Source organism: Stegostoma tigrinum, chromosome 1 (assembly GCF_030684315.1).
Source record: "Stegostoma tigrinum isolate sSteTig4 chromosome 1, sSteTig4.hap1, whole genome shotgun sequence".
Classification (NCBI taxonomy): Eukaryota; Metazoa; Chordata; class Chondrichthyes; order Orectolobiformes; family Stegostomatidae; genus Stegostoma; species Stegostoma tigrinum.
In genome coordinates, this window is record NC_081354.1 from 96,615,650 (window position 1) to 96,628,797 (window position 13,148).

Below are 13,148 nucleotides of genomic sequence, written 5' to 3' on the forward strand. Positions count from 1 at the left end.
TCTGTTGTGAGATCCAGCGTCTCCTCACTCGGAGGGCGTTTGTTTGTTTTTATCAGTGTGCTCTGCCGTCAAGAGATCTGGAAATGTTTGACTGCTCTCAGCGATCTGCCAGACAGCCCAGGTGACCTTCTGGTCATAACATCTGTGCATCGCTCGCTTCTCTCAAGGCGTTCAGAGGTTCTCTCTCTCTCTCTCTCTGGGGCATCCTCGCTTCCAAAACACAACATACACCACACATACAAAAAAAAGAGGCAGAGAGCGGGTTACTGCTCAGCGCTTGGCGACTGCGTGCTCTCAGAAATTGGGCAGTCAGCATTAATCGCACTTTGTGGATTTGGGTTGACCCTAACCCTCTCAGGCGTACGAGGTCGAGCTCCGTGTGTGTTTGTGTGAGGGAGAGAGAGAGATGGAAACTGGCGCCAGCTGCTGCTGCTGCTTAGTGTGAGCATCAAGAAAGAACAGCTTTCCCGCTTTTTTCCCGTCATCGCGGGAGGGGAGGGTTCGGAGCTGGGAAATCAACCTGGTCTCCCTCCCCCTTTCTGCACATCCGCTCCCTACTCCCTCACTTCCCCGCCTGACAGCCCTCCTGTGAGGATGCTCTCTGTCTCAGTGGGAGGTGCTGTGGATAGGTTGTCCTGTCCTGTCTGAGAGGCTTGCGTCCATTTCTCTCCCCCCGCCCATCCTCTCCTTCCCTCCGCCCATCCTCTCCTTCCCTCCCTCTCACTGTCCCTGAGCTACCACTTTCTCTCAAGTTTCTGGCTGTTTTCAGACCAGAAGCCCTCTTTGAAACCGTCTGAGGTGACTCGATCACTTTTATCCCAGTGGCTGGGACTGACGAAAAAGGCACTTTTTTCTCCCTCCCCCTTCCCCCTTGACGAAAGCAAAAGTGACTTCCCGGGATAAGAAGTGAATTTATTTGTGGTGTTGTCTTTTTTAAAAAAATGTAGTTCTCATGTGTTTGGTCTGAAATTATTTGGACCCCAATCAGACAGCTGATTTAATTTTTCTAGCGGATTTCTGTTTAATTATTGTGGGTTTAAATGATTTGAAAGTAGTCGGATTGTTGGATTTATTTTTATTTTGCCTGGATTTGCTGCACGCAGCGCTGTGCTGCAGTTCTCCGATGGCGGCGGGGGTAACCTGCAGCTTGGCGGAGCCCCGTCTCTAGCCGCCGCCGACCGCTAGCAACTCGCGAGCAGTGTGTAGCCGCCCATCAGCTCCCCTGACCACCACCAACACACCCCCTCCTTCACGGCAGCTTCTTTACCACCTCCCACCCGCCCGCCCCGCGCCTCCCGCTTCGCTTTCGGTGTTGCGTCCCCTCTTTCTTCCCATCGCCGTCAAGATGTTGATGTGGTCGGTGCCGGGCTCCAGGCTGCCCTCTCCCCGGGACTCGGCGCTCCGAAGGGCGGCACTAACTGGAGCAATCGCCGCGCTCCCCCAGCACCTCCCGGGCAGCAGGAGCATCAAAGTCTTCATCAGCTCCAACCCCGAAGGTAAGGAATCAACACTAAGCTTCACTCTTTCAAACATGTGCTGTCCTGTTCTTGGGTGCCGACATTTCTCCCCTTCAAAAGGAAAAGTTTTGTGTCGAAGTTTAAAAATCCAAATGATTTTACTGTTACATACGCTGCCTAAGTTTGCGCTCGAAATTATCAGTCACTGTTTGGCGGCCGACCTTCGTTAGGTTTCATTCACTTTGTTGGAGGTAATTTCATCAGTTGTGGTTTCAGCAATGCTGTTACTACTCTTTACAGAATTGAAATTCAATATGTTCACAGTTTTAACTGAATCAAATTATGAAACATTAGGCAGAAGTTTTGTTTAATAGGATATACCCAACTCAAAACTTTAACAAATCAGGTACTGAAAAAAATGTGCTTAACAGGCTTTTGTTTTACTGAGGAAAGAGTCCTTGGGAAGAGGAGCTATGTATTATACCTGTATAATACCAGTCAAGCTGATTGGAATTCTTTCTATTTATGGATGTACAATTGTGAATGTTGTTGACTGAAAGGTTGTGTGTGCTAGTGGCTGTACATGGCAGAACACTATTCCAACAAATTAAGCCATTCCACCTGCACAGTGACGTCATTTTCTACCATTATATTCACACTTCTCCATTGCTTCAATTCACTCTTAAAATGTAGCCGCAGTTTTATGGCACTGATTCTTACTCACGGCAAAGCTGACTGAGCTTGAAATCATCCATGGCTGTAATTATCAACTGGCAGTTTAGACTTGAGGCAAGTTATCGGGTAAATTGACACAAGTGAGAGTGAGTGTCGTGACATGATTGGTGCTGTGAGCACGTTATTTGACCCACTCTTTCCATGAATCAGGGGTCAGGCTGCAGGCAGGCTGAATTGCAAAGCTACAGTCTGTGACCTCTGCACATCTGCGCAATGGCACCCCTAGCAGGAGTGGTGTTTTGCTTCCAGTTTGTCTTAACATGACATATTTGTATTTGGTAGAATTTTAATAACACGGCCAATAATAACATGGAAAATTGTTCGGTATCTTTCAGATAAGTTGTTTTGAAATGTATGTTTGTTAACGTTATGGATTGGAAATTGAAACAATGTGTATTTCTTTGGGAATTTAGCTTAAGAAACAGTTGTCACGAAAATGTCACAACGTCTGGCATTAGAGATTAAATGAATGAAAATGAATGGCACTGCTCATTACGTGAAGATGAGAGAAATTGTTCTCTTGATGTGTAGTAGATGAGGTCATGTGTGAGATAGAATTGCTTCATACGCTATTGTGTTACCATTTCGTTATTGAATGTCTTTCTTTTTCTGTTTGAAGATTCATTGAGCATTGTTGTGCATTCAAACATGAGTAATCTGAGGGCAATTTGATATTGAATAAGATTGAGCAGTGTAAATGTTTGTGCAGCTGTGTGCAACCCAGGTGTTTGAGAACGTGAATGTTATTTTTTCCAGACTGAAGTGCGACCTCTTTTTTACAAACTCAATTTCATTCAAGAATTAACGCCTTCGAAATAAAATTGTGTCATGTTGATTTAAAGTGTTGACGATGTCTTAAAAGTTGCATGCGGGAAGAGGCTTGATTTCCTTGTGGTTAAGGATGCAGGCTGATGAGGAAAAAATTCAGTATCAGCAATTTTATCAACAGCTTGGTTTGAGGTGAATGTGTTCATTCCAATCTTAATTGTATTTACAACGTTTTATCATTAGTTAAAAATTTTCATGAGATGATCTGTTTGCATGATATGAGTGTAATGTTGCCGGATATGTTAACCATTTTGCAACAGAAAGGAACTTTATAAAAATTTGTATTTTTCATGTTTTGCCCAGCCAAAATGCATCTGAACAAGGTGCGAAACAAACTAAAATGATGAAAGCTGCTTAATATGATAAATAGAATTTGCTTTTCTGAGGGAATAAACAATAAATAAATCATCCAGAAACAACAGGAATTTGGATAATCTTGAGATTGAATAATTGTGCAATCAGTGGAAAAATAAGGAGATTTAAATTAGACTATCCATACATTATCGGACAGAATCAAAATTACTATCATGGTGAAAAGTCTTTGATTCGCCTATACCTGAATAAAAGTCCACCCGATCCAGATTTGTCACAATAGGACATCTTCTTCATGTGTCTTCAAAAAGGAGTGCACACGCCTTTTTAGTTACATTTCTACAATCCACGAGCAATATACTACGTGCTCACAAAGTTTTAAGAGTGATTTAATCTGACTTTCTTAAAAGCAGGAACAACGCAAACAAATCAAATGCAATTCATTTGCAACACTTTTAACACTTCTTGGTACATAATCAATTTTTCACTGTAAACTGACAACGTTGGTAACATTGATATGTGGTACACGTTAATTGTGTAGTATGTTTGGAAAGCATATTTGATCCATGAGACTGTGAAGTGTTAAAACATTAAACTAAAGTCGCAGTAAACAGAGAACAACCAAGATGAAAGCTTGGTATGTTTCAAATTGCCCAGAAAGCAGCAATGGTTGCCGCTGACTGAGACCGAAAGTGTAGCCGATAGAGATAACAGGAACTGCCGATGCTGGAGAATCTGCCATAACACGGTGTGAAGCTGGATGAACACAGCAGGCCAAGTAGCATCAGGAGCAGAAAAGTTTGATGTTTCGGGTCGGAACCCTAAGCAAAAGTGCAGCCTTCCTTTTTGTTGCCATGTCGTCGGGAATTCCTATCCCGAAACAAACCACGCAGGAATTCATGGGCAGAAACGCCGTGAAGATTTGAAGAGGCCACGTACTGTTTTCGCGGCACCAGCTTAAGTATTTCCCCCTAAGGTCAACGTGATAGCAGTGTTCTGATGGGTCTTTTAAATGGAGCTCTTAAGAGATTTTACTTAAAGAAACTAATTATTTACTTTCAAATTACTTTTAATTGAAGTTGCGACTTCGTGATGGAATGTGGGGCAGTATGAGGATTTGCGGGGCGACGCGAATTATTCATGTTTAGTTTTAAAATAAATTTCGAAGCCTTCTCTATACCGCGTCCTCTGATAATCACTCAGCTCGGTTCTTGTGTCTGTGATTTTACAATAGGAGAGCGCATTCCTGGCGTAAATTTCTGAGTAAATTCTAAGTTTAAATTCCAAGTCTCCAAAGCTATGGACAGTGTCAGACAATTTTGAGAGAGACCCAGCAGGTTAAATCCATCCATTTGAAGTTTAAACTTCGAGCACAAATAGTGCATGTTTGCATGGATTGGGGCTTCCTCAGAGTCCTGATGTATAACAGCATTGCGTTCAGAACATCGGCGTTACTTGTACATTAAGTCATAGGTTAGTTCAGTTGCAACTTGCACATCTAGAGAACTTGATTTTAAGACACTAAATTGGGCATACATCTTTTTTGTGCATGCTAGAGTTTAGTCTTCTATAATATAAAAGTTCTAGGAGAGTTAATGTTGAAGCCTTCTTTAATCATCAATTACCCTGATGATGTCCTCCAGTTTTGAGGAAGGAAAAGAGGAGTCCAGCTTGAAAGGGGGTGGCCATGGGTAACCACATGGGCCCAAGCTATGCCTGTCTCTTTGTAGGTTATGTGGAACAGTCCCTCTTTTGCACCTACACTGGCCCAAAACCAGACCTCTTCCTCCGTTACATTGATGACTGTATTGGCGCCACCTCATGCTCCCAAGAGGAGCTCGAACAGTTCATCCATTTCACCAACACCTTCCACCCCAACCTCAAGTTCACCTGGACCATCTCCAACATATCCCTTACCTTCCTGGACCTTTCTGTCTCCATCTCAGACAACCACCTCCAAACCGATGCTGCTTGGCCTGCTGTGTTCATCCAGCTTCACATTTGTTATCACCTCCAAACTGATGTCCATTTCAAGCCCACTGACTCCCATGGCTACCTGGAATACACCTCCTCCCACCCACCTTCCTGCAAAAATTTCATCCCCTATTCCAAATTCCGTCGCCTCCGCCGCATCTGCTCCCAGGATGAGGCATTCCACTCCCGCACATCTCAGATGTCCTCATTCTTCAAGGGCCGAAACTGCCCACCCCCCCTCCCCGCGATCATGTCTCCCGCATTTCCTGCATCGCACCCCTAACATCCCACCCTCGCAGTAACCGCCAAAAGAGAATCCCCCTTGTCCTCACATACCACCCACCAATCTCCGCATACAATGCATCATCCTCTGACACTTCCGCCATCTACAATCCGACCCCACCACCAAAGACATTTTTCCCACCCTGCCCTTGTCTGCCTTCCGGAGAGATCACTCTCTCCCTCACTCGCTTGTCCGCTCCACACTCCCCTCCAACGCGACCACACCCGGCACCTTCCCCTGCAACCACAGGAAGTGCTATACCTGCCCCCACACCTCCTCCCTCACCCCCATCCCAGGCCCCAAGATGACTTTCCACATCGAGCAGATGTTCACCTGCACATCCACCAATGTGGTATACTGCATCCACTGTACCCGGTGTGGCTTTCTCTATGTTGGGGAAACCAAGCAGAGTCTTGGGGACCGCTTTGCAGAACACCTCCGCTCAGTTCGCAATAAACAACTGCACCTTCCAGTCGCAAACCATTTCCACTCCCCCTCCCATTCCTTAGATGACATGTACATCCTGGGCCTCCTGCAGTGCCACAACGATGCCACCTGTAGGTTGCTGAAACAGCAACTCATATTCCGCTTGGGAACCCTGCAGCCCAATGGTATCAATGCAGATTTCACCAGCTCCAAAATCCCCCCTTCCCCCACCGCATCCCAAAACCAGCCCAGCTTGTCCTGGCCTCCCTAACCTGCTCTGCCTCTCACCTATCCCCTCCTCCCACCTCCAGCCACACCTCCATTCCCAGCTACTAATCTCATCCTGCCCCATTGACCTGTCGGTCCTCCCCAGATTGATCCATCCCCTCCCTACCTCCCCACCTATCTTCTCCTCTATCCATCTTCAGTCCGCCTCCCCCTCTCTCCCTATTTATTCCAGAACCCTCTCCCCATCCCCCTCTCTGATGAAGGGTCTAGGCCTGAAACGTCAGTTTTTGTGCTCCTAAGATGCTGCTTGGCCTGCTGTGTTCATCCAGCTCCACACTTTGTTGTCTTGGATTCTCCAGCATCTGCAGTTCCCATTATCTGTCTCGAGCTTGAAATCTCTATGGAGACAATGTTTCATTGGTATATCCTGGTAGACTTAGTTGTTATATTCCACTCTTCAGTGTAACCACCATTCCTCTAGTTTCTTTTCTTCAGCATGGATCTTTAATATCTATGCACTGCAGTGGCTTCCAGAACCATAAGTCAAAGCTGTGAATAGCATGGATACGCTAATTGCTGTACATGGACCCTTGGAGAGGCCATGCATGCAGGCACACAACTGAGTGGGATCATTGCGTGTACCTTGCACCTATTACTGTATTGCAATAAACTGTATCTCGTTAACACCAGTGTCCGTCAAGACTCATCAGTAGTTCATCCATCATCACTGTTAGCCAAATAAGCCCTTAGTCTCAATATAGATTAGGGAGAATTAGTGGCGGTACTCTACACTAAATATTAGCTGGTTGTTGTACTGGAGCACATACAACATGGTGATCAGCGGCGGGCATTGTTGCTTAAATAACACAAAGGAACAACAGTGGAAAAAAGTTCATTGGACCAAGGATAAAACAATTCAAATTTTACCAATTCAAATACTTTACAGCTTTAAGAATATTGAGACAGTTAGTCATCAGCTCTGAACACTTGAACAAACAAGCACTCATCAGGAATTGTGATGGAACAATGAGTTGAAAACAGCATCCAGGCTAAAGCCTTCAAACCAAATCTGGTAAGTGGTGCAGGAATAGTAGCGTGTTGTAAGAGCTTTAAAAAGTTATATTTGGCTGGTGCAAAGTCCTTAGAGGACAAGATTTGAAGTTCAGCCAGGAAGCCACTGTTTTAGAGCTATGTGAATAAAGTTTTAAAATTATCTTGTTAGGCAAGGATAAAAATCTTTACATTTACGTTGCAAAGGATGAGGCTGAGAAAGATAGCCATTAAGAGAAAAGTGTTTACCGTTTACAAGGAGCATCACTGCTGTAGTGAGTGCACATCACCACATGGCCACTGTAATGAAGTCATGGGCCATAAATTTAATTTATGCAAAGAAATAGCAGAAGTGGAATTAATATGACCAAAGTGGAATTTAAAGATTAACGAAGACAAGGTCTATCACTGGAGTTTAGAAGGAGAATAGGGTTCTAATTTTAAATGTATAAAATTCTAAAAGAGCTGTACAGACGAGCTGTAGGAAGGACATTTACCTTGTTAGGAATCTAGAATCAGGGTGCATGGTCTCAGGACATGGTCAAGGCCATTTAGATCTGAGATGAAGAAAAATGTTTCATTCAAATTGGAGTGAACTTGTACAATTTTCTGCAGAAGCTGTGGAGGCCAAGTCATTGAATGTATTCAAGAAGGAAATAGATAATGGTTTAGATATCAAAGGCATCAAGGGGAATGGGAGAAAATAAGAATATGTAATTGAGATAGAGGATCTGCTATGAACATATTGAATGGTAAAGCAGGCTCAAAGGGCTGAATGGACGACTGCTGCTCCTAGTTTCTAAGCTACCTTTTGGGCAGGGAAAGATTGAAAATTGTTTAATTATAGCAGAACTGGGAGGCTTGCTGTCCCTCACCCTGATTTCTCTCAACATCTTGAAAACAGTGCCAGGTGAATAAAAAACAAATTAGAGGGATATTCATTCACTGAGAACTCAAAGATACCTCCATATTTCTCTACCGCTAGGTGTAAAAATCATCAGTTAAGCAACTGAGATTTTAACCTGACATCGGACACCTCTTGGACTCTCAAACTTTTTAAACAACCTATTCGTGATCTTTCATATTAGAGTATACATTCTTCTCCTTTTTAACTTTACACCTAATATTTGAGCTTATGTGTCTGGTGTCACATTTTTGTTTTTGTCCTTGCCGTTAGTAGGTAATAGCGTGCCACTTTCTTTTATCAAGAATGCTCATTAACTCCAGTCAAGTATACTACATTTTAATTGGAATATGATATAGCTGCATGAAGAAAATATTTAAAATCCTTGCTGCAGCCAATTGACAGTGGTGTTGGGGCTTAAAGAGAGGTTCCAATTCAGTCCTCCTCACCTTATCATAGCACTCTATATATTAATGATTTCACTAAAGACTTGAACAATAATCTGAGATTTAAATTAACAGTACTTGCCAAAAAATATAATAGATCAATGCATATGTATGTAAAAAAATATGCATGTGCTTTTACTTAGTGAGCCAACATCATGGAAGAATGAGCTACTTATGAAATAAATGATAAAATGCAATAATGACTTATGACGCTTCTCCATAAGGCCTATGCTCTGGAACGAACCAAGCTGCATACAATTGGCATTTGAGCATCAATTTTTTTTCCAAATGCTGACGGTGAGAGACTATGCCTGCTGCAGATAGAGTGAGATAAAATGGTGTGAAGTTGGATGAACACAGCGGGCCAAGCAGCATCAGAGTAGCAGGAAAGCTTGACGTTTCGGGTCAGGACCCTTCTTCAGAAATCTTCAGATAGAGTGAGATCAGTTTCTGATGTAAAGATTCAAAATACATAACTGAAATTTTTGCTGAACCAGATGATTTGGCCCATCAGATGGGCTTGCAACAACTCCTGAAGATGCACCACAGATTGTTTAATGTCCTGTGATTTGCTACTAGCCAGTAAACAAATTCACATACATGTCTTGTATGTTCAATACGCATGTAACGTGTACATGATGTGGATGTAAGTTTGCTCGCTGAGCTGGAAGGTTAGTTTTCAAAACTATGAAAACTAACCTTCCAGCTCAGTGAGCAAACTTACATCCAGAACCTCAACCTGAGCTACAAATGTTCTCAAAACTCGCATGTACATGATGTCTTGGCAGAATAGTTTTGATACTAGGACTTGTTCGCCCTCGAAAGTGACTTGCCGTGATAAATGACGTTCATCTCTGTATGATCAAAATTAACAAATGCTCTCAGGAACTTCTTTAATTCAATTGGGCTATTCCTGGATAATAGTCTTTTGCATCCCTTGCAGTTCTTCAGGCTCAGAAAATGCTGATTGCATCTATTCCCCTCTGGCACTGGCGAAAGTATAACAGATCTACTTTAAAAATGTTTTAGTTTCAGTTGATTTGAACAAACTCAGGGGCTGGATATCCAAGATTTGGTCTAGAGCAATGGTCTTGATGTAAGAGGTCATTTAGGAAAAGTTGCCAAAATAGTATAGAGTTCTTTGGGATGGAAAATAAAGTAGTCCAGTCTAAAACTAGGTTCCTAAATGTAAACACACAAATCCCTATGAGCGGTGAGTTGGCTGCAGTACGCTGGGTGACTTCATTCAAAGGTCTGGTAGTAGATAGTCAATAGTTAATATTTAAGGTATAAATGCTGGCATGACCATTAAATATACATTCTTTTTATACAGTATGGTTAATATATTTCTTTCAGGTAAAAGACCACAATAGGAAAAGTGCCCAGGCATGATTAACCAAAAAATTTAAGACTTACATTACATTCAAAGAGGAGTTAGATAAAGTTGACAGGAAAAATATAGGAAACCTGAGGACTAAGAAATGTTTAGCATTCAGCAAAAGAAGACCAAGAAGTTAATGAAGCAGTCAAAAAATGGAATAGGAGAGTAAACTTTCAAGAAACATATAAGTGGACCGTAACAACGAAATTCACCAAAGATCCTTAGACACAATAACTTTCACCTAGAAGTTCAAGGGAACATCACCACCTGCAAGTTCCCCTCCAGTGACTCTTGAAATTTATTGCTGTTCCCCCAATGTTAGATCAAAATTTTGGAATTCCCTCCCTAACAGCACTGTGGCTATACCTACAGCATATGGATTGTGACAGTTCAAGAAGGCGGCTCACCGCCTCTTTCTTAAGGGCAACTAGGGATGGGCAATGAATGTTGGCCTAGCCAGAGACACCCACGTCCCATGGTTGAATAAACTTTTAAAAACTGCTACTTATGAAGTAGAAGATTTGTGAAGAAAAATGTAGGCCCTTTATAGTCTGAATTGGGAAAATTAATAATGGAAAACAAAACAAAGCGAGGAAATTGAAAAACTTCTTTTGTTCTGTTTTCACAGAAGAAGACACAAATAACTTCTAGAAGTGATAGGGATGTCTTTTGGGAAGCAGGAGTTGAAGGAAACAAGTTGGAAAAACAGTGCTGGAGAAATTAACAGGACGGAAATCTGATAAATAGCCTTTCCCTGATAATCTACATGCAACAGAACTAAAGCAGGTGGCCAAGGAAGTGCTGGATGTGTTGGTTGTTGATTTCTCAGAATTTTGGACTGTGCCTTTTCGTTATCCAGGCTTGTAGTGGCATGTTTCTGCCACTGGATGGTGTTCATATCAAATAAGATATGGTGATATTGTGCATGCTTCACTGTTCTCCCCAGAACTGGAGAGTCAAAATGACAGGACCATTTGACCTGTACACACAGGTAAGCTTTGTAAGTTTAAAAAAAAGTGCATTTTAGAAAGATGCCTGGTTTTCCAATACAGTACCCTGTTCAGCTTTAAACTCATATTCTTTGATTTCTTTAGTCCTGAGAACTAAGGAGTGTGTTTAGTGATTTAGCAGTGGTAAGTTCATTCCTGAGGTTCTGAATTTGAATTGAGGGTCTCCTTTGACTGCCGTTTCTTTTTAATCTTTAGGCTTGTAAGAGTCTTTCGACTTCTAATTTGCAAAATGAGCTGTTGATTCTGTCCTTGAAATGAAGAGAGACAGGACTTCTGGCTTCTGAGTGCTCGCAGTTAAGCAGAAAGACAGTCAGTCTGCCTCATGCCAATTCAGTTTGTACTCACACAAATTCATGTGGTTAATTTTCTGAATACTTTGAAGTGCATGGATGCCTGATATTCAGTGAAGACTCCAAAGGGTCTATCACTGAGATCCTGGATTCGTTTAGCAGGAGCTACTGCTGCTTAATACCAAGCTGCCATCATCATCATCCATTGTGTTGTGGAATTCTGCCCTCAGCAGGGTATTTGTAACTGATGAGACAATGTCTACATTGACTCTAACATAAGAGCTAAGGGAATATTGTACCCAAAGATTCAATAGATACAATTGGTCATGCCTCCAGTAGCCCTGGTTAAGAGGGATAACGATGCTTTTATTCCATCTGGTCACATTTCATGATATAATGATGATATCATGAGCGTGTCACTTATAGGTGTTCTCCATCCTAGCTTTGCAATGTAACACAACAAAATGTTAATGCCATTGCTGCATGGTAGTCCAGTCAATAAAATAGGAGATGGTGACATAGTGATTATTTCAGCAGTCTACTGGCCCAAGCTAATGCTGTGGGCACGAGGGTTCAAGTCCTGCCTCAATCGCTGGTTGAGTTTAAATTCAGTTATTAAATCTGGAATTTAAAGCTGCCTCAGGAATGGTGACAGCAGCAGCTATGATAAACTGTCATGAAAACTCATCTTGTCATAATTGTTCTTTCAGAAAAGAAATCTACCACCTAGTTAGGCTGTCACGTAATTCCAGATCCACAGCAGTATGCATGGCTCTTAACTAGTTTTGAAAATGGTTCAGCTCAAAGGTGGTTGGGGATGGGCAATAATTGGTGGCCTCACATGTAATGCCACATGAAAGGATGAAGCAAAATATCATTTCAAAAATGTTTAATGCCCTGTAGACCCACTTAGTTTTTTGACATCGATTTATATTGACTTATTAGGTTCTTGGAGTATTAGGATAACTAGTGCTTTGTAACTGACTGGATTACCTGTTGTGTTTCAACCAGGACATTCACATTGATTATTTAAATGAAAGCCTTTTATTCTTGGAGACCTGTGCTTCTATGGCAGCCACCATTGCTGTAGTATAAAAGGTCCAGAAATTTATGACATTAATGAGTTATGCCAGTTTTTTAATGCTGCACCAAAATGGATTTTCTGGCACAGAACAATTAAATTAATTATAATATCTTTGCCCTTTATTCAAAATAACAGTGATGAAAGCAATTCTTGATGTATAGATTTTCTTGCAACCAATCAGTTTTGGCTATTTATGAACTGTCATAATATGAAACTTTTGGGACATGTATATCTAAAATTTGGACTCCGCCCCGAAACAAATTTCATCCTCTTATTGCTGCCTGTCTCATCATTAGCTGACCATACAGTCAGTCTGAACTCCTTCAATAGAATATGGTTCTTCAGGACAAATTATTATCTTTGTGAACCCATGACTGATCATCTTGAAGGCTCCCCTGTTATGAATTCCACAGAGAAACCTTTCTAATAATGGAGTACAGCACATGGGAAAGCGGGGCACAGATAAAGTGGGAACTTGTCTAGTGTGCCATTCTGCATCAGTGTATTTCAGTTTAAGCTTACATCTTAGGATGTCAGTTTTAATGTCTGAGTTTTTCTGCAGTGTGTCTCTTCTCTCTGTAAATTATGACAGGGATATAATGGATAGAGAAGCTTTCCAGTCTTGAAAAGTGAGTGGGTAGAAACTATCATGTCACTTGGATGATGTAATCATAAAAACAGTCTGTCAGAACAAACCAGGTTCTTCTAAATATTGTGATGAATGATTTTCGTTTTCAGTT

The 13,148-nt window shown here is 42.0% G+C and overlaps 1 protein-coding gene across 1 annotated transcript in view; it reads left to right on the forward strand.

The window, feature by feature from the left end:
- Positions 1–1,345: 1,345 nt before the first annotated feature.
- Positions 1,346–13,148, forward strand: part of LOC125466017 (NACHT and WD repeat domain-containing protein 2) — a 108,453-nt gene continuing 96,650 nt past the window's right edge. The window contains exon 1 of the mRNA XM_048560144.2: positions 1,346–1,496. Coding sequence (XP_048416101.2) covers positions 1,346–1,496 — 151 coding nt within the window. The remainder of the gene's footprint in view (positions 1,497–13,148) is intronic.